Source organism: Zeus faber (assembly GCF_960531495.2).
Source record: "Zeus faber genome assembly, chromosome: 10".
Classification (NCBI taxonomy): Eukaryota; Metazoa; Chordata; class Actinopteri; order Zeiformes; family Zeidae; genus Zeus; species Zeus faber.
Genome location: NC_137199.1, coordinates 15,897,308 through 15,923,798, shown reverse-complemented (window position 1 = coordinate 15,923,798; position 26,491 = coordinate 15,897,308). Strand labels below are relative to the sequence as shown.

Sequence of the window (26,491 nt, the reverse complement as noted above, 5' to 3'; positions counted from 1 at the left end):
AACCTTAAATGAAAGCATTAAAATGTAATACACAGTTCAGGATTTCATACGTATTTAACATTATTCAGACAGAGCCTACAAAAAAACGCACGGTGTCGCTGTAGACCGTACATATATATTTTTAACACAAGTCCAGATCGCCTCCCTCCCGGAAAGGGAAGACCCAGCCTCCCTTCATCATTTGTCTCCGACGGGGGAAGCGTTCGAATTGCACTGTGGAAGTACGGCTGGATGTGTCGGTGGACAAATCACGCGGATGACGGATTCAACTCTCACTTGGATGTAAACGGTTGCTGTGATTCGGTTCTCCTGCTCAAACCACGATGCGTGTTCGGGAACAAATGGAATATGCGTGGACGCATTTCTTCGTATTGCTTTGTTTGTGTGGCTGCTGTGACTCTCAGATTTCTTACTCCGTCGTGGAGGAGGTGAACAAAGGCACCGTGGTGGGGAACCTGGCCAAGGATTTAAATCTCAACGTACAGCAACTCCAGGCGAGGGATCTCCGCATTGTGTCGGGGTACAGTACGAAATATTTTAACGCGGACTTGCGGACTGGAAACCTCTTTGTTGACCAGAGGATCGACAGAGAGGAGCTCTGTCCCAACGCCGTGAAGTGCGCTCTCAAAATACAGGCCGTGTTGAGCAATCCAGTGACTGCGCATCGCATTGAAGTTAATGTTTTAGACACGAATGACAATTCACCCACTTTCGTGGAAAAGTCTCATTATATTAACATTTCAGAATCACTGTCGCCAGGAGAGAGATATCTCCTTCCGATAGCAGTCGATGCAGACATAGGGAGCAATTCCATAAAGAGCTACAAGCTGAGCAGCGGCGAGCACTTCTCCCTCGACGTGCAGAGCGGTGGAGAACAGGCTCCGTCTGCAGAGTTAGTGCTGCAAAAAGCTCTAGATCGAGAAAAACAGCCGGTTATCAATGTTATTCTGACCGCCATAGACGGAGGAAAGCCTCCTCGATCAGGGACTGTGCTCATAACTGTAAATGTAATTGATGCCAATGACAATTCACCGACTTTCAGCAAATCTCTGTATAAAGTGCTTGTCACTGAAAACGCTCCTCCAGGCACGGTGGTAATAAAGCTGAATGCGACGGATAAAGACGAAGGACCGAACAGCAAGCTGGTGTATTCCTTCATCAAACGCGGCTACACTGACCCGTCGGATATATTCGCTATCGGCTCGGAAACTGGAGAAATAACGGTCACGGGCAGTTTAGATTTTGAGGAGACGCCTGCTTACGAAGTCCGGGTCCAGGCAACGGACCAAGGCCACCCGCCCCGGAGCGCGCACGCCAAGCTACTGATTGAGATAAATGACGTCAACGATAACGCTCCAGCAATAACGGTGACGTCACTGATAAGCCCTGTCAGGGAAGATACGGAATTGGGGACAATAGTCGCCTTGTTAACAGTGAGCGATAACGACGGGGGGGCGAATGGCATGGCAAACTGTAAGTTGTTTGGATCAGTTCCGTTTAAGTTAAAGTCGAATTACAAAAACGATTATTCTTTGGTTATAAACGCACCGTTAGATAGAGAGAATACTTCTCTTTACAATGTCACCGTTGCGGCTGTGGACGAAGGTACCCCGCCCCTTTCCAGCACCATTGTTATCAGCATCCAGGTTTCTGACGTGAATGACAACGCACCTCGTTTTACGGAACCAGTGATCAATGTTTATGTCAAAGAGAACAGTGCGGTGGGGACAGTGATCTACACGATAAATGCATACGACCCTGATTTAGATGCGAATGCAAAATTGGCCTATACGTTACTAGAAAATTATTCACGACATATTCCGATGTCGTCAGCATTTAACATTAACGCAGAAACCGGAGATGTTGGGATCCTTCATGCTTTCAACTATGAGGAGTTACAAACTTTACAGTTTAAAGTCCAGGCCACAGACTCTGGAGTTCCTCCACTGAGCAGCAACGTGACTGTCAATGTTTTTATCCTGGATGAGAATGACAACAGTCCAGGGATTCTAGCACCTTATTCTGAACACGGCTCCGTTAACAGTGAGAACATTCCCTACTCTGCTGAAGCAGGATATTTTGTGGCTAAAATCAGGGCTGTGGACGCGGACTCTGGATACAACGCTTTGCTTTCTTATCACATCTCTGAGCCCAAAGGAACAAATCTTTTCCGAATCGGAACCAGCACTGGAGAAGTCAGGACTAAGAGGAGAATGAGTGACAATGACCTGAAAACTCACCCGTTGGTGGTGTTTGTTTCTGATAACGGAGAACCCTCCCTGACAGCTACTGTGTCTATTGATGTAGTTGTGGTTGAAAACACAGCTGACATCCAGACTCAGTTCAGACATGTGCCCGTGAAGGAGGAGAGCTTCTCTGATTTAAACCTGTACCTGCTGATCGCCATTGCGTCAGTATCAGTGATCTTCCTACTGAGCCTCATCAGTTTAATAGCTGTCAGATGCCACAGGACAGACAGCAGTTTCAGCAGGTACAGCGCCCCGATGATCACCACCCACCCTGACGGGAGCTGGTCTTACTCCAAATCTACTCAGCAGTATGACGTGTGTTTCAGCTCAGACACACTGAAGAGTGACGTAGTGGTTTTCCCCGCACCATATCCACCTGTAGATGGAGAGTTGATCAGTATTAATGGGGGAGACACTTTTAGCAGAACTCAGACTTTACCTAACAAAGACAAGGTAAGGTATTTTGCCACCTGAAAATATACTATACATTTTATAGATCCTCATCAAGATTTTATAGCAGGTCACATCATTTCAGCACATTGAATGTCCATTGTTTTATATGTAGTTGCTTAGTGCCCGCTGTGGCATTAAATATATTTTCTCAGTACTGAAGCAACTAAAGCTTTTCAACTGTGTGTACCGTCTCTTCAACTTTCAATTGCCTCTGTCTTTTCTCTTTTTTTATTGTATTTGTCATCCATTCCATCTGTGTATTTGACTCATGTCCACACTGACAATTTATTGTTTTGTTTATGTTTTTATCATCATGAGCATTTTCTGTTGTGGTCAGATACGTCATTGTCAATTGCAATAGTTGTCAGAGTACTGAAAAGACTTGGCTGGGTTTTGAACTGTGAATTTAGCTTGTTTTACCATTGGACTTCTTACTTTTTGGCCTTGGTTGTGTAATTTTGGATTTCGGGGAATTGCACAGTCAGGGTAATTTGTCTAATATCAATAAATGTGACTGACATGTTTTATCATAGACTTTTGGATTTTTATCTTTTTTGCTCGCTATGCAAATTGATACGGCCTAAGCCTATACTGTACGCCATTATATTTTCCCCAAAAACATTTTTGGAGTGCTCTTCTTTGTATGTAATCATTAAACTGACACTTGGTGTCGCCAGTGACCACCGATATTTGTGAACGCTGTTTAATCCCATCCCCAGTTTGCAGGAAGTCAGTAGTCCGTGCGCGCTTTGTGTGGAGGAGGACGGACAATGAGGCGAGGAAGATAGGACTGCGTGTGCTATCGGAATTATCCCAAATTTGTCATGATTGGAAATGGCCATTTCGTCAGTCTTGTTGTGGCAGCGATGGGAGTTCGGGGGCAAGACGTGTCGTTCTGGATACTAACGATCGCTTTCCTCGCTGTGTGCGACTCGGCGGCAGCTCAGCTTTCCTACTCCGTAGCGGAGGAGGTGGACAAAGGCACGACCGTCGGGAACCTCGCAAAGGATTTAAACATCAAAATCCAAGAACTGGAAAACAGAGGAACGCGGATAGCATCGGGGACCCCAAAAAAATATTTTGAAGTGGATTTGAAAACCGGTGCTCTTAACGTTATCAACAGGATTGACAGAGAAGAGCTGTGTGCAAACACCTTAAAGTGTTCGTTGAATATAGAGGCCATCTTAAGCCACCCGGTGCAGCTGCATCGCATAGAAATCCAAATTATTGATGTCAATGACAACGCGCCAGCATTTCGTGAAAAAGTGAAGACGTTAAATATTTCTGAATTGTCCTTCACCGGTGAACGGTATCTTCTTCCGATAGCGAATGATCCGGATACAGGTAGTAACTCTGTTAAAAGCTACAAAATCAGCCCAAATGACTATTTTTCACTGGATTTGCAGAGCGGCGGTGGAGGGCAGGGTGCGTCTGCTGAGCTGGTTTTGCAGAAAGCTTTAGACAGAGAGAAACAGTCCACTGTCCGCCTCACTTTGACTGCTTTGGATGGGGGCAGTCCTCCTCGTTCAGGGACTTTGCAGATCGTCGTGAACGTCATTGACGTAAATGACAACAACCCGCTGTTCGGCCAGGCGTTGTACAAGGCCCGGGTCCCTGAAAACGCTCCACCCCACACATCAATTTTAACAATAACGGCCACCGATTTAGACGAGGGAGTAAACGGTGAGGTGGAGTACTCATTCATAGAAAGGGGAGATTTCAACCCAGAAGCATTGTTCTATTTGAACCCGCATACCGGGGAAATCACAGTGAAGGGAGACCTGGATTTTGAGGAGAACGCTGCATATGATATCCGCATACAGGCCAGAGACAAAGGCTCGCCTTCTCGTAGCGCACACGGCAAAGTTCTGGTAGAAGTAATCGACATGAATGATAATATTCCGCAAATTGCTGTGACGTCACTTATGACTCCGGTTAAAGAGGATGCGGAGTTGGGAACGGTGGTCGCCTTGGTGACTGTGAACGATAACGATGGAGGCAATAATGGCCTCACTAAATGCAAGATATCAGGATCGGTGCCCTTTAAGCTGCATTTGAACTATAAAAGCTATTATTCCTTAATAGTCGACGGTCCTCTGGATAGAGAAAAAGATTCTGAGTATAATGTCACCATAACAGCAAGTGATGAAGGGACTCCTCCTCTCTCCAGCATGAATATTATTGTTGTTCGCATCTCTGACGTAAATGACAACTCGCCCCGTTTCCCAGAGCGTGAAATTAGTATTTATGTGAGAGAGAATAGTCCATTTGGAGCTACTATCTACACCATCAGTGCAGTGGACCCCGACATAGATGACAATGCAAAAGTAAGCTACATGCTGTTGGATGGAGTTCCAAAAACTGTTCCAGTTTCATCTGTTGTAAATATCAACACGGTGTCTGGAGATATTGTGAGTCTGCAATCGTTTAACTTTGAAGAGTGTAAAACTTTCCAGTTTAAAGTCCAGGCCACAGACTCTGGAGTTCCTCCACTGAGCAGCAACGTGACTGTGAATGTTTTTATCCTGGATGAGAATGACAACAGTCCGGGGATTCTAGCACCTTATTCTGAACACGGCTCCGTTAACAGTGAGAACATTCCCTACTCTGCTGAAGCAGGATATTTTGTGGCTAAAATCAGGGCTGTGGACGCTGACTCTGGATACAACGCTTTGCTTTCTTATCACATCTCTGAGCCCAAAGGAACAAATCTTTTCCGAATCGGAACCAGCACTGGAGAAATCAGGACTAAGAGGAGAATGAGTGACAATGACCTGAAGACTCACCCATTGCTGGTGTTGGTGTCTGATAACGGAGAACCCTCCCTGACAGCTACTGTGTCTATTGATGTAGTCGTGGTGGAAAACACAGTTGACATCCAGACTCAGTTCAGAAATGTTCCTGTGAAGGAGGAGAGTTTCTCTGATTTAAACCTGTATCTGCTGATCGCCATTGCATCAGTATCAGTGATCCTACTACTGAGCCTCATCAGTTTAATAGCTGTCAGATGCCACAGGACAGACAGCAGTTTCAATAGGTACAGCGCCCCAATGATCACCACCCACCCTGATGGGAGCTGGTCTTACTCCAAATCTACTCAGCAGTATGACGTGTGTTTCAGCTCAGACACACTGAAGAGTGACGTAGTGGTTTTTCCCGCACCGTATCCCCCTGTAGATGCAGAGTTGATCAGTATTAATGGAGGAGACACTTTTAGCAGGACGCAGACATTACCCACCACAGAGAAGGTAAGAATGAAGACTAATCCTTTACCGCATTGGCCACTAATATCTTGCTGTTGAACACTTTTTTTCTGAAGGGTTTGGTTAATTTGAAAACAACATTCACCATTCTTCTTCATCCAATCCAACATGTTATGTACACGTTCCCAGTGTTTTCTAGGACACACCACCTTGTTGCTGAGTCAAGTAATTCAGTCTGGGTGTAGTTACTGAAACGAAATATACTCTGGCATGCTTCGTTTTTTCTTGGGCATCCTATACCGCCGGTCTTATGTCAAGAGCTCAAACTTCCTGTGGAGTGGGTGCTTAATGGAAAGACTGAATGGTCATGTAAAGAAAATATTCTGACTTGTGTGTTGTGCGTGTTTTTTCTGTTGGTTTCTGTGTATGTTTTTTGGTCAGACTAAAGGCTGCCAAACCAGGCAAAAATGCTAAAGAATGAATAAATAAAGACAGAATAAATAAAACCGCAGTAAAAGATTGACATTACACATTTCAGAGTCGGATAAATGTTTCCATGGACTGGGGATAAATCTTGAGCTAAGAGACAGTGTGGGCTTGACCGCCCAATGGATAACAAAGTGCTATTGGTTGATTTAGCTATACCACTCTGTGTTGGTAAATTAATCATGCATATTGTGTCATTTTAAGTTAAAATGTTAAAAAAAAGCATAGAAAGATATATGTTTGCATATAATGGTGTCTTCCCCACTATTATCCAGCGAGGAATGTGAAAAACGCAGTCATTCTTTACGTTCGCCTGCAAGGAGAGACTTTGCGGTGTTCAATTGGTAAACATCTTTCCCATGAAACAGGATGTCCGCCTATTTAATTTCCACTTCGAGGCAGTACAGAGATGGTCCTTAAAAATGTCATCGCAGATCATAATAATATGCAATCTATCATTTAAATAATTTGGTGTTGTTGGTCAGTGAGTGTGTCTCTGTCCATGGTTCTGAACTCGGTGGGGGTGCTTGGCGGCACTTTGTGTGGCACTGACCTGATACTGAGGCCTCTTTTTCCATCCTTTGGCTGAAGAGACTTGTTTTTCAGGCTTTAATTGAGGAAATGGCTTTTCAGCTTGTTTTTTGTTTTATTTTGTGTTCCTCCAAACTAGTCCAGCAACGATTTTCTTTCGTCTCACTACTTCTTTTGTCTTTATTCCCACACGATGCCGCTCTCAGTTTACATGGTGGAACCACTGGTTAGATATTGAGGCCCCTCCCCTTTCACGCCAGAGAGGGAGGCAGTTGCTTTGTCCGTCGCAGCCACTGGGACTGCGCTCACTGTATGGCGGAGCATTCTGGTTTGGATACGTTTTACGCAGCAATGTCGCGTATAAACTCTTGCTGAAATATTTGGAAGTCGGGATATCACCAGGATGCCAGATCAAGGGAATATTTTCAGGCCTTTGATTTATTGTTTTCTCTTTTTATTGCCCATATGGAATATCGCGGCAACGCACATTGTCTATTCCGTGTCGGAAGAATCAGACCCAGGTACCACCGTGGGTCCTTTGGCGAAGGATTTGCATCTAGACATTCAGGAATTGGCACCTCGGGGCTTTCAGATTTCTGGACCGAATAAGAGGTACTTCGATGTGAATGTGAAGACCGGAGTTCTTTTGGTTAAAGAGCGAATGGACCGAGAGGAGCTCTGTTCCCGTAATTTGAAGTGTAACCTAGAACTAGAGGCCATTGTGAACTCGCCCCTTAATCTGTATCGCATTGAAGTGAATATTTTGGATGTTAACGACAACGCGCCGTCATTTCGTATACCAGGATTAACATTAAACATCTATGAATCAGCTTCTCCCGGGGAAAGATTTACGCTCCCAAATGCTTACGATGCAGACGTCGGCAGTCGCTCGGTGGAGAGCTACAAACTGAGCCAAAACGATCATTTTTCTCTGGATGTGCAAAACAGCGGAGAACCGAGTGTGTCTGCGGAGTTGGTGCTGCAGAAAGCTTTGGACCGAGAGAAACAGACTGTGATGGAACTAACGTTGACCGCTGCGGACGGAGGAAAACCTCCTCGGTCCGGGACGTTGCAGATCGTCGTCAATGTGCAAGATGTGAACGACAACGTTCCAATCTTCGACAAACCCCTCTATAAAGCCCGGGTGTCCGAAAACACACCGCTCGGCGCGAACGTGATGTCCGTCCGTGCGGAGGATTTGGACGACGGTCTCAATGGGGAAATTTTATATTCCTTCATCAACCACGATAATGACGAGACCGTGGATGTGTTTGTGATCAATCCGACCACGGGAGAGATAACGGTAAACGGTGAACTAGATCATGAAAAAAACAACGCGGTTGAATTGCGGGTGCAAGCGAAGGACAAAGGCCAAATCCCGAGAGCATCACATTGTAAAGTACTGGTGGAAATAACTGATGTGAACGATAATCCGCCAGAAATATCCATCACGTCTTTAGTAAACGCGGTCAGAGAAGATGCGCCCAGAGAGACAATGGTTGGACTTTTAACGGTGAAGGATGACGACGCGGGCAGAAATGGCGCTGTTCAAGTTAAATTGATTGACACCGTGCCATTCGTGATTAAAAACACGTATAAAAATCATTACACGTTACAGGTAGATGGAGATCTAGACAGAGAAAAGGCTTCTAAATATGATGTGAGAATAATTGCCACGGATGAGGGCACCCCGCCCCTTTCCGCCACCAGCCTTATTGTCGTGCATGTTTCTGATGTAAATGACAATGCACCGCATTTTTCTGACCGTGTGGTCAATATTTTTGTCAAGGAAAACGGTCCAGTCGGAGCTGTAATATATACAATTAAAGCAGCTGACCCTGATGTTGATGAAAACGCAAAACTAACATTTTCCCTCGTGGATGGTGGTAAAAAAGCCCGTGTTCCAGCTTCAATGTTACATATCAACCCAGAGACAGGTGAATTAGTTGCCCTTCAAACCTTCAACTATGAAGAGGTAAAATCTTTCCAGTTTAAAATCCAGGCCACAGACTCGGGAGTTCCTCCACTGAGCAGCAACGTGACTGTGAATGTTTTTATCCTGGATGAGAATGACAACAGTCCGGGGATTCTAGCACCTTATTCTGAACACGGCTCCGTTAACAGTGAGAACATTCCCTACTCTGCTGAAGCAGGATATTTTGTGGCTAAAATCAGGGCTGTGGACGCTGACTCTGGATACAACGCTTTGCTTTCTTATCACATATCTGAGCCCAAAGGAACAAATCTTTTCCGAATCGGAACCAGCACTGGAGAAATCAGGACTAAGAGGAGAATGAGTGACAATGACCTGAAAACTCACCCGTTGGTGGTCTTGGTTTCTGATAACGGAGAACCCTCCCTGACAGCTACTGTGTCTATTGATGTAGTTGTGGTTGAAAACACAGCTGACATCCAGACTCAGTTCAGACATGTGCCCGTGAAGGAGGAGAGCTTCTCTGATTTAAACCTGTATCTGCTGATCGCCATTGCGTCAGTATCAGTGATCTTCCTACTGAGCCTCATCAGTTTAATAGCTGTCAGATGCCACAGGACAGACAGCAGTTTCAGCAGGTACAGCGCCCCAATGATCACCACCCACCCTGACGGGAGCTGGTCTTACTCCAAATCTACTCAGCAGTATGACGTGTGTTTCAGCTCAGACACACTGAAGAGTGACGTAGTGGTTTTCCCCGCACCATATCCACCTGTGGATGGAGAGCTGATCAGTATTAACGGGGACGACACTTTTAGCAGAACTCAAACTTTACCAAATCATGAGAAGGTATGTCGTTCCACTCTATACATCTACAGATTAACAGGTGTTTTTTTTTTTCTTTTACAGAACACTGTCTTTTACGTTGCCTTTATTTTATTCGGGAGTCTTTTTCCACAGATAAAGTGCAACTGACCCAAATTCTGCTTGTTTTTCTTCTTTTTTTATGGGGGGGGGGCTTTGTTTCTTGCGTTTCTTGGATAACAGTTATGGTCATCTCCGTTGATGCATGGTTTGTGAAGATTACTATATAGGAGGGTGAGCCGTTAGTTCTGCTGCTTATGTCCTCAGTGAGATCTCTTGTGGTTTCTGTGAGACACCGTCGCTGTCCACGGTGCTGATCGGATGCAGGGCAGTTGAAGTAGTTTGTTCAAACGATATTCCCAAGGTTTTGTCGTTGTCGATTCCGTCTCTATGACGTAGTTTGTAATACTGGAAGATATGTTTCGATTCATGTTTTAATTGTTAATAGGGATAAGACCACGGAAGGTTTCCTTTTCACCCCAGTTTGAGGTTTATGTTTGATGCTTTTCATTTGTGACTCTAACATGTTTTCATATCCTCACAAATAATTTAAATTTGTGTGTTTTTTTTGGCCTTATATTTCTGCCCGTGTGTGTGTGTGTGTGTGTGTGTGTGTGTGTGTGTGTGTGTGTGTGTGTGTGTGTGTGTGTGTGTGTGTGTGTGTGTGTGTGTGTGTGTGTGTGTGTGTGTGTGTGTGTGTGTGTGTGTGTGTGATTAATTCTATATAAAACATTGCATAGATGCCTAAGCCTGAATAACAAGAGTATTGTGACCGTATTTAAATTAATCTGTCCATATATGGAAAAAAGTTGGCCCTTTTGAAGTGATAGCCGGATTTGTTATTAGCAATGTATCAATGTTTATATTATTCTCCATGAATATATTCACATTCTTCGAGCACTTTGGATCATACATTTTCCCCTCGCCATCTCAAGCGCTCGCTCATGCCTTTCCTTTAGTTCTGCCCTCGTGTGTATGTGTGTGTGTAATTAATTCGATATAAAATATTGCATAGTTGCCTAAGCCTGAATAACAAGAGTATTGTGACCGTATTTAAATTAATCTGTCCATATATGGAAAAAAGATGCCCCTTTGGAGGTGATAGCCAGATTTGTTATTAGCAATGTTTGCTAATGTTTATATTATTCTTCCATGAATATATTCACATTCTTAGAGCACTTTGGATCCTACATTTTCCCCTCGCCATCTCAAGCGCTCGCTCATGCCTTTCCTTTAGTTCTGCCCTCGTGTGTGTGTGTGTGTGTGTGTGTGTGTGTGTGTGTGTGTGTGTGTGTGTGTGTGTGTGTGTGTGTGTGTGTGTGTGTGTGTGTGTGTGTGTGTGTGTGTGTGTGTGTGTGCGCGCGCGCGCGCGCACATTGGAACCTCCATATTTCCACTCGCCATCCCAAGCTCTCTCTTATGCCTTTCCTCTCCCTTTTCCGTGCTGCCAGACCTCCCTCCCCTCCCCCTCAGCCGCCGTTCTCTCCCTGCAGAGGGGGAGCAGCTGAGAGGAGTAACGGGGAATTAGCTCCGGTCTCTCTAGACATGGCTGCTCTCTGCCCGAGCAAGGTGTATACACGAGTCCATCAATTTCATAACCATGTATAATATGAGTCGGGGCTTTGCCACTCAAAGCAGCTTGAAGGACGCTCAAGCCTTCGGTTTTTGGACACATTGACTACATTTGCTAATATCAGATATAATATTATATCTATTTTTTACTGGAAATGTATTTCTTTGCAATGTTGAAATGTTATATCAGTCTGCAGAGCTGTATCTATAAAGCTGTGATGCTCTGAATGCCCGTCACCGGCGACACCATGACCTCATTTCAGGGAGTGGCCCAGCAAACACATGCGCGGCGCGATCTGCCCAAACCCTGCGTTTGGCTGCTTTCATGGCAAATGTCTTAATCGCTGTTTCCGTGTTCCAAGTGGCTCTGTGTATGGCTGGCGACGCGTAAGTGGGTCAGCGGGTGCTTTAAAGACGGCAACGTGCTCGGCGCGTCATCTTAGCCGAGCTGTAGGTGTTTAGAGTACAACCGAAGCCATATTTACACTCCTTTAGACTGTAAGCTGCCAGTGCTGCGTCGTTTCCTGAAACAATGCCCCACGCTGTTTCTGTGCGTGGTTCAGTGTGCGCGCTGTGTATGCTGCAGCTTTCTGCGAACGTGGAAGTGAAGGAGAAGGGGGGGAGGGGCCGGTAATTTTCCGCTATGCGCTGCAGCAGCAGCAGGAAGCTCTCAGCACCGAGGCTTCAGCTCAGCTCGATCCGCCTCTCCTGCCCTGCTCTGCGGCTGGGCGGGGCCGGCAGCACCAGCAAGTCCCGCTGTCAATCACAGCTAAACCGGCCAGGCGGGACAAAAGCCAGGGGTGTAAGGCAACGAGCCGTCTGGTCACAGTGATTTTTGTGCGTGCGTGTGTCTGCATTAAGAGAAAGGTGCTCATTAAATACTATTACAGTATACGCTTCCAAGATCGTTGTTATAGCAATATACAATATATTACACTGTGACAATGTGTATCAAATAAAAGCCTTTTAACTCTGCTGGCTGCAGTGCTGCAAAATGCATTCAATAATTGATTCTCTAAGTACATTATCCTAGTGGAGGCAGCATACTAAGTGCTCTCAGACTAACAGGATTGGATTCATGAAGGGACATATACGTCATTTTAGAAGAGCGCACACCCAGATGGCTTCAACTCCGCGGTGGTAAAACACAACGAAAGCATGGGGTAATGACCGCTTGACATTGTGAGACATTTTGTTTGTGTTCCAACGATAGAGAAATACAGTCCTCATTGTAAATGTTTGGCTCTTTTTGTTGTAGCTTTTAGCTACAATTATATACATGGTAATTCAGAAAGAGATGACAAACGCACTCTCAGAACATCGCCCCTCATTTTCTGTCTCCACCGCTATCTCTCTCGCTCGCTCACACACGCACGCACGCGCGCACACACACACACACACACACACACACACACACACACACACACACACACACACACATGCGCGCGCACACACACACACACACACACACACACACACACACACACACACACACACACACACCATATGTCTACTTCCTGTTTTTCTTCCAACAAGGGTGTGTCCTTTGTGAGGTTGGCTCTTCTCGCTGAGGTTGCCATGGAGACCATCCTGAGCAGTAAAGAAATGATGCTGTAGTGTGCTTCCACAGAGCTGCCAGTATGTACCGACCCCCATCTATCTGGGAATGTGGACACAATAGGAGAGAAAGATAGAGAAATAGGGCAGAAGGGGGTGGATTGGAAGCCAGCGTTAGGAAAGTACAGTATGAGGCGAAAGGGAGGAGTGGAGCAAGACAACATGCCACAGAAAGGTGTTGCGGGATGAGGAGGAACTGGTATTAGAAAAAACTGAGCCAGTGACCAGATTGTAATACAGCAGCGCAAACAAGCCTTGAGCTTGATATAGTGAGGGATGGAATGGAAGAGTGAGAGCTGCTGAAGACGAGGGGAAAATATTCTAAGCAGATGCACAGCAGCAGAGTGAGAACACCAGGGGCTTTACAATTGGTCACAGATAATAGGGAAGAATTTATCATACTTCACACCCTCCACCCCTCCACCACCCCACTCTCCACCATCATGTCCCTCATCCGTGCTCCTTCTTTGTGGCGTGGGGATGTTGTTGCACTCTGTTAGATTAGCTTTGTCATGCTCTGAATTCGTGGCTTCCACCCTCCCCATCCGAGGAGGATACAAAGCCAGGGGGTCCTGAGAGGGAAGTGTGCAAAGCCTGCCTGCTCTGCTCGATAGCTTTGTCGCGAGAATCCGTTTGATTTATGCACGGGCAAATCCAGGACAGCCGAGCCACCGTTTAACCCTTGAGGGGCCCTTGAGGGAGAGATTTTCGCTGCCTTTGGGTGTTTCGTGCCCTTAAACTTGAAAGGAACGTACACGCGGGAAGCGCAAGCAAACTCATCCCAGAGAATGCATTCTCCCCTCCTGTATACACCTGGGTAGAGTGATCCTCACTGACATGGGATTTTGGATTAAAGGTTTAAGGAAGAAAGTGGTCAAATTAAGCACATTATTTGTGTTGGCGTGCATGGTTTACTGGACTGAAAAAAAAAAACTGTCACTCTCCTTTTGAAAGAAATGGCAACTTGATACACCATCGGTTTATAATGAATGTTTTTAATCAACTGTGAGGAATTTCAGCCTGTAGATGACAACATAGTGAAAACAATAGGCTAATGCAAATTTTTTTTTCCATATAGAATAGAACATCTTGGGCCTGGTGTGCTTCATGCTTGCACCTTTGAGCACTGATTCCTCTCTACCCCAGGGCCAACCCTGCGACGTATTATTCTGTTTCGTTCACCACCCGCCTCTGGAGGGGGCCGTGCTCTAACCAGTGCAGCCAGAGTGTTGGAAAAATCTCTCTCTCTCTCTCTCTCTCTCTCTCTCGCTCCCTCTCTCTCTCTCCCTCTCTTTCGCTCTCTCTCTCCCCCCCTCTCTCTCTCTCTCCCTTCTCCACCCCCCCTCTCTCTCTCGCTCTTCCCACCCTGTTCTTCCGTCCCCCTCTCTCTCTCCCTCTCTCTCTCTCCCTTTCTCTCTCTCTCTCTCTCTCTCTCTCTCTCTCTCTCTCTCTCTCTCTCTCTCTCTCCCCTTGTACACCCACTAACTGTTCATGTCCGCTGGTCGGATTATTACAGTGGGTGGCGGTTATTGTGTGACAGTACTATCGCACTATACATTTAGTCCAATAGAGGGCACACTTTCACTGTTTATCCTGCCTAGGTGCCTCCCCTCCCTCAATAAAAAGGATATGTCGTGTCGTTGGTACTTTTTAACCGTCATTTTTGTGTGATAGTTTCAAATCGGGAACTACACCACTTTTGAATATGCACCATTACATTTAAAAATGCCAATTATGGAACACACAAAGGGTCAACTCAGACAGGGAGGAATAGACAATATTCTACAATGTTATAGGCATTATCGCCACTGTTTTGCACTACTAACGATATGCAGATTATTCAATTAAATCTCTGTAAAACATGTAAGCTGCATTGTCATTTTCCTACTTTCAGTGCAAAATTCCTCTTTGACGCAATTATATATGACACCACAGACAGTGCAACTAGCCAGCCGCCCACACAACAGCCTGCAGATCTCTGGCTCTCGCTTTCTCTCTCATTTTCCCTCTCTCTGTCTCTCTCTCTCTCTTTCTCTCTCGCTCTCTCTCTCTCTCTCTCTCTCTCTCTCTCTCTCTCTCTCTCTCTCTCTCTCATTCTCATTCTCTCTTGCTTCCCCCCTTCTCTCTCTCTCATAAAAATATACAATTCCAAATATCTTTATGATGTCGCTATAGTGCCTCTCAATAGTTTCCTCCACATACTTTCTTAAAGTAAGAACGTTTCACTGTGGTGTTGTGTTGGGACAAATTGCATGTGCTTTGTGTGTATGTTAGAGCCTTCGTCATCCAGTTCATTGATCCTCGATGCTAACGATTAAACAATACATGGGCTTCTCATCAACATGTTGGCATGTCATTCTAATGATTATTGGTCATCCAAGCCAGCTCTGTCTCAACCAATTTTATGCTTTATGCAGTCAGATGCTTGTTTATGGCTACTAGGAGAGGAGGAGGGCAGAGGAGGTCAGACAAAAATAAATGCTGTGTTCAGTGTCCTTTAGACACTTCTTGAGCTGCAATGTCACCCTCTATCCTAAGCTGGTGGCCATCAGCATGCGTGCTTGCTTTAACATTGTGTGTGTGTGTGTGTGTGTGTGTGCGCGTGTGTGTGTGTGTGTGTGTGTGTGTGTGTGTGTGTGTGTGTGTGTGTGTGTGTGTGTGTGTGTGTGTGTGTGTGTGTGTGTGTGTGTGTGTGTGTGTGTGTGTGTGTGTGTGAGTGATTGGTGGGGTGGAGGAGGAGGGGGGTGTCTGGGGGTTACAGACAGTGACTCGCTTCATCCCAGCCTGACAGCCCATGACCCCATTAACTTGCGATGTCTCTGAACTTTTGACTTGCCGGGGAATTCCACATGCTATCACATACGCTTAGAGGAGGCAGTACAAATGTCTTTTAGTGCCACTGTTATTACTGTAATATGGTGGCCTTCTTGCATAATGGATGGGGAGGGGGTTGTTAGTAATCTGTCAGCCAGCAACTCTTTTATTCAGCTCAGCTCAGTTACTCAGTTTTATCTTTCTCAACTCTCACTTTTATGTTGGGACAGGCGCAAGGTTTTGTGTTTCCACCTCAGACCCTCAGCCCAGCTTTGCTGTCTCCTACCCAGCAACGCTGGTTTCTGAAACCTAAGCACAAAACCAGTACATTGCAGGGTCTGAGAAAAAGATGGAATGATCTAATTGAGCGGCAGGCAAGGGAAGAAATTAAATAAAATCCAAAATGAAAAAAAAGGACGCATTAGAGCAATAATAAATAAGACAAAACAACAGCTAATTAGGTATGTGATGTTAATGTTTACTGTAGCATAACAGCCGTCTGTTATTCTTCTGGTAGAATAATGAAGATAACTTAATCTGTAGCCCCCTTGAGTGAAAAATGAAATAATCCACTGTGCCAAGCAATTAAGGATGCAGCAGATGGGCGTATTTCTAACAGGTATACAGAAGAGAGATGGAGTAATAGAGAGAGAGAAAGAGAACAGAAACAGTGCGATATCAGTTACCTGCCCTTGAGTAAGGCGTCGCTTAAGAAAGCAGGCTGTTGTAAGGGCCAGGTCAGGTGTAAATCCAGCAGCCTGTGTAAATGATGAGATAAGTCATTTTTTTCCTGTTTTTACTGCTTGCCATACAAAGCGATACACACGCACACCCCACCGGGAACATCTGGTAAATGTCAGGAGTAGTGTGGCAGCTTGACTTGCTATCTTAGGTGGAACAGAAGCCTTGTTTATCTTCACTGCTCAGTGAGGAAATAGAAGGACAGCCGCTGCACCCACCATTCCACACAATTTCCATATTTCTCCACCGCCACCTCCCCTACCACCAAGCCTCGTCTGAACGTGTGAAGTGTTGCTATCTTAACGGCCCAACTACTTGTAGCATCGGAGTGACTCATAGCCTTCCTCTAGTCTCTGTAGTTGCCAACAATCGTCCTAACCGTGGGCTGCAGTATAACCGGATAAGATAAAGATTTTCATAGGTTGATGATCTGGTACAGATGTAAAAACATGAAACTAATAACGAATCAATAAAACCATACTAATCCCCTTTCCCAAAGATCAACGCCACATGTTTAGAAAATGAAATTCCATTTCAGATAGTGCCCTACTGTAAGGGGACTATTAAATGGCTGATTTGAAAACCTGATTGACTGAACAAGATGGTTAACCTGTACAAGTATTCAAACTTTAATACAGTTGATTATGTCGCCTGTCGTGGCCTTTGTAGGCAAGAATGAAATTAAAGTGTCAAAAGATTGACCCCTTCATTCTGTCGTGTTGATTGCAGTAGGAGTGTGGCCACACTTAATTGAATTAAATCCAAATCCAATTTAAATTGGGACATAATTGGGGTACTTAAGTCCAGTGACTGTATTAATTATGAGCTGAGCACTAGCAAGATTATTTGGTTGGTTAAAGTCACTTCCTGACCACCTGTGACATATTTGCAGTGTGTCAAGCTGCAAGGCAATCCGATGGAGCTTTACAAAACATATATCAAATGAAAAGCATTTGTTCACTACTGGGTGGCAGTGTGTCGATTTTATAGTTTGAAAATTAGAGAATTAGAATAATTATATCTGAAAGGGTATGTAACTCACGCACTGAAGGAAGCCTCGTGGTGAAAATGCTCTTGAAATGACACCCCTAAAGAATGAGGTTGGACCAAATGATAAATAATGAGGTTGGACGAAATGAGCTATAAACTCACATATCTAATAAAAGCTTTTAAAATGTAGCCTATATTATTATGTGATCTTTCCCCCACAGTTGGAATACCAAAAGTAATCAAATATATCAACACTTATTTCAAAGGCATCTTTGTGAAAACCTGTTAATTCTCACGCCTGAACCTTAAATATAAACGTATTTTATATTTGAGAAGGAAAACAAGAGCACGAACGACTTTTTTTATGCCAGTGAGGTTTCTCATTGAATGATTCATAAACACTTATGGCAATTTTTTTTTGCGTGACAGGAGAAGGAGGTGTATTTATTTTGACAGATGTTGAAAAAGACCTTCACGATCGTGTCAGCGATGCTTCATCAAACTAAAAATTGGCAGCCTGGTCACAAGACGGGGGTGTGATGTGTGATAATGATCACGTTTATAATCCAGGTGAATGTGAACATGCCCGCGCATGTACTGCAGGTACAGCTCTTAATTCTCATCGATCCCATTGTGCCTCCGCCTTTCGTTCCGTGTTGAATCCCAGTTCCAAACCCATCTTATTCTGCATAGCGAATATTCCAATTTTATAGATCAGTTGAACTTAATTAATCAGCTCAATAGTATTATTAATATGTTGTTATATGTTTTCAAAAACAGTTGTGCCCCTTTTATTTTCGGTGAATTGTTGGGTTTCAATTAAAATATTCGAACTCTTCTCCCCTAAAACGTAAAAAAAAGCCCTCTTAAAAGATATGAAGTACTTTTGGAGGGACCGTTTAGGTGACTCGGTCTTTGGGTCAACAAGGGAAATTAGAGGTCTCATAAATCATCGCGGCGACGCTGTATCCAAGCACACAATAAAAAGGGCGGTGGCACTGATCGCTCTTTCTCAGAGAAAAAAAAAAAAAACGCCGCTCCCCGAATGCGTTTTTCTCAGAAAATGATGATGACAACTCACTACCAACCCTCGAATCTCAATGTGCATCGATATGTTATTCTACCACGTCGTTATCTCGCGCGGAACAAGGTTTTGTTTTAAATTTTACGCTGTTTTTTAATGGAGGTGCTGTGACGCAGCGAGCGCGCCCCTCCTCCCCCAGATGCCCAGAGAAAGCGTCGCACCGAGGGAGGGTGGGAGGGATGGGAGGAGGAGAGTGGGAGAGAGAGAGAGAGAGGGAGAGATGCACTGAGAGGGAACCGGGAGCCAGGGCAGAGAGGCAGAGATGAAGCATTGTCCCAACAGACAAAGGAAAACATGGACGCGCAGGAGCATTTTCCCTTGAAGCCACTTTTACCAGAGAGGACGCGCTGGCCAGCCCGCACATAGTCGGGGTTATGAACGGACTCTACCCCCGATCTTACTGTGGCGGGTGGGGACGCGCAGCAAGCTGAACAGGCGGAAAGCTTTCTCCAACCCGTCCGATACCCTGCCTGCTTGCGATGGCGAGATGCTGCTACAGCACACACGTGATTGTGCCTTATTCTTTATATTTGGTGTTTTTTGCATTCGGTGGCCTTATCAATGCACAATTGCGATACACCATTCCCGAGGAGCTGGAGAGCGGGGCTGTGGTCGGTGATGTCGTCCGGGACTTGGGTTTGGACCCGCTGAAGCTCTCCACCCGACGCATGAGAATCACCTCGGACAGCGGGCGGAGGTATTTCACCATCAGCCACCAAACTGGGAAGCTGCTGGTGAGCGACCGCATTGACAGAGAGACGGTCTGTGAATTCAGCGGCACCTGTTTTCGCAACCTGGAGCTGGTCCTTGAAAATCCACTGGAGGTGCACAACGTAGAAGTGGAGATTCTTGATGTGAATGACAACACACCGCAATTCCCTCGGGATGAATACCAACTGGAGGTCTCGGAGTCCGCGGTCACCGGGTCCCGTTTCCCCATCGAGGGTGCGCAGGATGCTGACGATGGCTCCAACTCTGTGAAACAGTACAGTCTCAGTCGGAACGATCACCTCGCACTGGACTCCACCAAGCCCTTACCAAATAGTAAGCACATCGAACTCGTTCTTAAAAAGCCTTTTGACCGGGAGCATACGCCTTCTCATCAACTAATTCTAATAGCTGTTGATGGAGGCACCCCGCAGCGCACTGGCACAGCCAAAATTTATGTACGTGTCCTGGATTCCAATGACAATGTGCCTGCGTTTGACAACTCTGTGTACAAAGTTAAGCTGTCAGAGAACTCGCCCAAGGGTGCACTGGTAATCAAGTTAAATGCAACAGACCCTGATGAGGGTTCAAACGGAGATGTTTTTTATTCGTTCAGCAGCTACACTCCAGAGAGGGTCAGACAGATGTTTTCCATGGACACAGATACAGGGGAAATTAGAGTGAAAAATAAAATTGATTACGAGGAGACAAATTCCTATGAAATGTACATACAAGCAATGGACAGAGGGCCTTCTCCAGTGGCAGTGCACTGCAAAGTGGTGGTGGAGATCTTGGATGTGAATGACAACATTCCAGAGATGGTGCTCTCTTCACTCTCCAGCCCAGTTCGCGAAGATGCCCGTGCAGACACAGTAGTGGCATTGATAAGTGTGAATGATCGCGACTCGGGACTAAACAAACAGGTTACCCTGGAGATCATACCTAACCTGCCCTTTAAGATCAAGTCCTTACGGAATCATTACACCATTGTCACCTCCGCCTTCCTAGACCGGGAGACCATCTCCTCCTACAACATTACTGTTACTGCCATCGATGGAGGCACCCCAGCTCTGTCCTCGCATATGACCTTCAAAGTGGAGGTGGCAGATGTAAACGACAACCCACCGCGCTTTGAGCAGACATCATATACTGTTTATGTCACCGAAAACAACGCTGCCGGTGCATCTCTGTGCGTAGTGAAGGCAACAGATGCTGACATTGCGGAGAACGCCCGTATCACCTATACTGTCCTTAATGACAACAACCATGGCATCCCTGTAGCCAGCTATGTCAGCATCAAGCCCGATACAGGTGAGGCTTATGCACTCCGGGCCTTCGACTTCGAGAAACTAAGGGAATTTCACTTTCAGGTCAAAGCCCAGGACAACGGTGTGCCCCCCCTCAGCCGTGTAACCATTATTTATGTTTATGTTATGGATCAGAATGACCACACGCCCAGAATAGTCCACCCACCGGCCAATGGAACGCGCACCACAGAAACCCTCATGAAGAACGCAGAAGCTGGAGTACTGGTGACAAAGGTGGTGGCCTGGGACGGTGACGCTGGTCAGAATGCTTGGCTGCTGTTCGCCCTGGAGCAGAGCAGCACAGACCTGGATCTGTTCAAGGTGCACGAGCACACGGGCGAGATCCGGACTACGCGACGTGTCATTGAAGACAACTTCACCTCCTTTGCGCTGACAGTGTTGGTGCGTGACCATGGCCTGCCACCTCTCTCCTCCACCGCCACTGTGCACGTGCACGTTATGGAGCTTCAACCGAAATTGACTCCTGATCCCAAACGTATCATCAGGCCCCACGGCCCGCTAATGTTCTCCAATGTCACCCTCTACCTTATCATCGCTCTGAGTGCCACAACCTTTGTCTTTCTGGTCACTATCTTTGTGCTAGCTATTGTGCGCTGCCATGCCTACTGCACACAGCCGGGCTCCTGCTCCCCATGCTGCGTTTCCAAGAAGAGCATGCCAGAAGGTGGGACCTCGGCGGGCGGAGGCGGCGGCCCCGGAGTAGCGAGCGGTGGGGGTGGAGGTGCAGGACCGCCCAACAATGTGGCTCTGCGTCGGGACCTCAAAGTCGAACCGCACTACATCGAAGTGCGAGGAAACGGATCCTTGACCAAAACATACTGTTACAAGACGTGCCTCACCGCCACATCGGGGAGCGACACGTTTATGTTCTACAACACAGGCCGGCCACACAGTGGTACCTGGGGCTCGGGCTACGTCACCAGCCAGAGTGGACACAGCCAGATGTTTGTACGTCGGCTCAGTATGCCAGATGCCACTGCCATTCAGGTGTGTGTCTTAGTACACCTGTGTTTGTTAATCTATTGTGCCTGACTGATACTCATGACACAAGGCGCACATTAACGCTTTACTTCCAGTTTTGAGAGTTTTGCTGTCGGACCGAAGTTCTGGCAGGACGATTAGATAAAGCATTTAGGATATTTGAGGCTTCCTATTTTATTAAAAAAAAAATTATATTCCCAAATTATTTTAAATCGAAAAATATGTTCAGTAGAATTTAGAAAAAAATAACAAAACATTATAATTGCTACTGATGTAGATGGGCATCAGAAACAAATGAACATACCAACAAACCGAAACGTGAGAAAAAAAATCTTTATATCAATTTTTATAATACATGAATAGGGTGAATATGATGGTGGGGGAAGTGGTCTCTGGTAGTTATTTCTAGTTATAGTATTTTCTATGAATCCATGGATACTAGTTTTTACAATATATTGAGTTGATAAAGTAATACTACGTTGGCATCCATTAGTTCAGGTCTTTTTCTGTCGGAGCCAAAGGGTCTGTGTTTACTTAAGTGCATGAGTGGGTTCTCTACTCTGTGTAGTGTCTGTTTGCATATGTGTGTGGCTTTGTTTCCATCTGTCTGATGATTCTGTGCATCAGTGGCTCACATTTGGAAAGCTGTCATCAAAATGCTTGTCGTCATACAGCATATATTCAAAGAACATCTCTGAGTTTCTTTCTACCTGTCCCCCTCCCAATGTATTCTTCAACTAAACTGTTGTTGCAATGAACGTGGATCCACTATTAGTTTTCAAATGATTTTTGAAGTGAGATTTTTTACGACGCCAGTCGCCACTAGATTTGAGTATAATAAGAATACAGAGATGCTTGCGGTAGATTGGTTGGTGCTTGAAAGAATTGATGTTGTTACTTGGCACAGCCAGTCTCGCTAGTATGCTGTGGGCTATGTACCACAGCTTTTGTTCCAATGGGCACCCAGCTCAGTGGTCCTTTCGATGGAGGAGTAGTCTGGGGTATTAGTGCAGCACTCAACAACCGAGAGAGCCTGTGTCACAGAACCAAAATCCTCCTGCATCATGAACCTTGCTGGTACCTGAACAGACAGAATTTCCGGACGGTTGAAGATTACAAAATGAACGGATCATCATTCTGAATTGGAAAGAGATTAGAATGATCTGAAATTGAAATTCATAGTTATTGAAATCATCTGTAGATGATGGAGCAAAACTACACACACACACACACACGCACGCACGCACGCATACACATACACACACAATGCAGTACACCATTTGTCCCAGAACTTCAGTGTTACTGTGTATTGCAAAAGGGAAAATCAGATAGGCAGATTGGTGACAATATTTTAGGTGATTATTCTGTCATCCGCCGGCAGTTTCCTCATTACATGCCAGTCATGTTTGTTCCTGCTATGTAATTAACTGGCTACAATGCGTTTCTCAACACTATGCCTCGATTGGTTGGTACTGCGTGGAAGAAGCCGGGGGATGTAAGGCGATTGGACAATGTGTCGATGGCGGAGGTGTGAGCTCTGTATCCATGCAAGGAGCATCCACTTAGAGGCAGAGAGGAGGAGGGAGTGAGAGAAAATAAATGGGCAGAAGTGGACAGACCTAGTGCCTTGAGTATTCACCAATTTACAATAGCCAGCCAGGCTAAATAACTGAATACAATTAAAACCCTTCAGAATTCCTTTCACGTCCCCCCTCCTGTTAATTTATTCCCTCTCCGCTGTACACAATAAAATAAAATAGTCTATATTTTTAAATTGAGTTGGTTGTCACTGGTATTTCCTCTAAACTCTTTATTTGCCTGTGAGAATGAATTTTATTGTTTTCTTGCATTACCTTTGTAGTACACATCATAAGGCCAAACGGAACAAGTCTACCTTTCATACACCAGCAGGACACATGCCAAGCAAAGATGTTGAGTAACATCCCCACACAATGTGGTCCCATTTAAAATGACTTATGAGTGTGAGTAAACTTAGATTCAATTCTAACCGTTTTTTTGTATTCATCCCACTTCTACATTTCATGAATGCAAGCTTACTCTACATGTATATGCATGGCTACCACCGCCATCATGGTGCTTGTATTTTCTCTTATTAACTGAATTCCCTGACTTACTCCATTTGGTAGGTCCTGTGTCCCCGTTGACACAGCTCGGTGTGAATGACTCTAGGAGGAACACCGAGCTTTTCTGATTAGGACCACATATTGGATTTCAAGGGTGATTAATATCTACTGCAGATGCGGAGAGGTCAATTGTGCTTCCACAACGAGCAAACATCTGTCTTTTGAGGTTTGAAGGAAAATGAGTCGATGATGCTGTGTGAGGGTGGAGGTAATATCGTCACAGTTTCACAGACTGTTTTACCTCTGTCGATCGACATTCAAGCAAATGTAATCTGATTTTAGTCCTGTGGTTAGAAAACAGGCCACTCTGTTCCACTTTGCATGGACTTGGAAAGGAGTGATAACCACGTCCCTTTGGTCTTGCTTCTATGCCCGTGTTGCAAAGCACAAAAATGGTAAAAGTAATGTATCTGGAGGCCCGGGTATTTGGAGTCTCACCATGTGATCTCACAGAGGTGTTACATTGCCAGCAGACAGGCAGAGGTTATAGTGTGTCACTCTGCTGATGTCAGAGTGCATCTGTGTCCAGGTGCAGAGCCAAGGGGGTTTAGCTTAGATCTTCCCCCGCACTCATCCCACCACCTGTGACCTTGACGGGAAGGAAATAGCTGAAGATGGGTTTGGGTGGGTAGTGGGAGTGAAGTGGGGAGCGGCACCGCCGGTTCTCATGGTGAGATGTGTCGGACCAGCTCAGACTGGCTGGGTGACAGTGACACTGAAGGCTTTGATCAGGGCAAGCAGTATAATGTGGGGAGTGGCAAAAGAAGAGCAGGAGGGATGGGGTGGTGAATATAAAGAGGTGGGATTTGTAACATGAAAGGGGTTCGATGGTAGAGTTCGTTTACAGAATACAATGGCAACAAACAGGACAGTAGAAAACATATTTTATTGTTCCACATTTTCTTGTCACCTGTGTCTCATTTTGAACATATAATGGGGAATAGGAGACAGAGAAGGACATTGAACATCTGCTGCCTCTAATGGGGTCTATCGACACGTACACGGACGCTCGGTCTCCATGGTTACTGACTGTGCCAAATTGCGCAGACCGAACCCACCTGGGAGAGAAAGCCTCGGGTCTTATGTGTCAAAGAGACACAGGGTCACTGGGCTGCATAAGAGAGAGCTCTCAATGTCATTCTCTTGCTAAGGACAGAGAGGAAGGAGGGGGGAGATGGGGGAGGGTGTCTGAACTGGGGGATGGCATGAGGGGGATGGCACGCCTCAATTAACCACCTTATTTCTCTCCACAGATTGAGGCAAGCTGTCGCCATTATGATGGCTGTGTGTGTATGTGCACATGTGCACGCCCTGTTCTGTTTATGTCATGACTTATTAATGAGACGGTATTGATTGTGCTTTGCCTGTGTGATCTGCAGCGGTACTTAAGACTCAATTCCCTTTCCCTCTTTCTCGCAGCCCAAGGCGCCTAATACGGACTGGAGATATTCAGCCTCCCTGAGAGCAGGAGGTGTAATGCAGAGGTAAGACAGAACCTCTCCAGTCACTGCAATAGTTATCTACAACTGATATAAGTTCATTGGTAATACTTCACCAATTTTCAAAGGCTTTTACTGAATTCACACTAGTTCCACAGTTTTCCATCAAGTGCACAAGACTTATTTAAATATTTCTGAAATAATGCAATTCCAATTTATATAGAACGAGGCAAACATCCCAAACACGTACCCTTGTTTCTCTTTCAAACTGTAATTTTAATTAAAAGAAAAAAAAAAATTATATATATATATATTACATTGACATTTGATGGATAAAATAATTGAGGACTAAATCAAGAATGTATCCCGGTCTGCAGAAATATCGGAAACCCTGCAATGATTAAATAAAAATTCTTATTTATATTATAGCAAGCATTAATAGCCTAGAACTACAATTTTGGAAGGAACATGAAAGTATATGGTATTTAAGAGACGTGCGGTAAGTCATGTCCTACTATGCTTAGCCATTAGGCAGATGGGAAACCTGCGGGAAGGATGGAGGGGGAGGGTTTGCAGAAGGTCAGTGATGGATGAAGAGGATGTTGTCTGGTGGAAACATGGCCCACCGTATCATACCCAGGAGGACCAAGCTACCCATGATCCTCTGCGCCTTTACCCGCTGTGGGATCAGCAGGCTCTGGCCCATAGTAATGAGAGGGGGACCCAGCTAACAAGCAGCACTAGGCTTAGCGAGATGGAGCGAGCCAACTGCAAACAGGCAGTTGTATGGTACTGTACCACCCAAAGAGCAGTGATATGAGAATGTTTACACAGACACACACACACACACACACACACACACACACACACACACACACACACACACACACACACACACACACACACTTAAATGATGGTCTACTATGTTATGAATCGTAGATGACTAGCCAACCAGTCTGTCAGGCAAAACAGAAGTAGGTCATGTGCCATTACTGCTCTTGTTAACAGAATTACACATACATAAGTATACACGGACACACACACACACACACACACACACACACACACACTAAGAAGTCTGTCCCTGCGGCTATGGCGGCTTCATGGCAGAGATGAGACGAGAGGGCATATGAGATGACAGAATACACTATGCTTTCACAGCTCCCCGTAAACAGTGGCTGTCTATGGCTGCTTCAAGACCAGGGTCAGTGGAGGCCTGCGTGTGTCTGTTTATGTGTGTGTGTCGGTATATGTTGGACATAGCATACTATTCCTTCATTTAGCTTCACTGGTCATTCATGAATACATTAATGCCACTGACCAGTCTACAGTATGCATTTGCTTTTTTATCCAG

General features: G+C 45.4%; 2 protein-coding genes across 3 annotated transcripts in view; both read left to right on the top strand.

The window, feature by feature from the left end:
- The window catches only part of LOC307236153 (protocadherin alpha-C2-like), a gene marked incomplete at its 5' end in the record, with an annotated part of 66,388 nt that overhangs the window by 24,857 nt on the left and 15,040 nt on the right, over window positions 1-26,491 (top strand). The window contains 2 exons of one of the 2 annotated variants that reach the window (XM_080008461.1): window positions 18,983-21,569; window positions 25,118-25,182. In XM_080008461.1, coding sequence (XP_079864587.1) covers window positions 19,017-21,569; window positions 25,118-25,182 — 2,618 coding nt within the window. Of the gene's footprint in view, window positions 1-18,982; window positions 21,570-25,117; window positions 25,183-26,491 lie in introns of those variants that run through there. The other variant, XM_080008462.1, reaches the window with a different exon arrangement.
- On the top strand, window positions 232-11,734 carry LOC307235534 (protocadherin alpha-2-like; the record flags this gene model as incomplete). Its single annotated transcript, XM_080007658.1, has 7 exons — window positions 232-282; window positions 405-1,277; window positions 4,526-5,950; window positions 7,515-8,225; window positions 8,541-8,657; window positions 8,913-9,704; window positions 11,654-11,734. 7 exons carry the CDS (start codon window positions 232-234, stop codon window positions 11,732-11,734), a joined length of 4,050 nt encoding a protein of 1,349 aa, XP_079863784.1.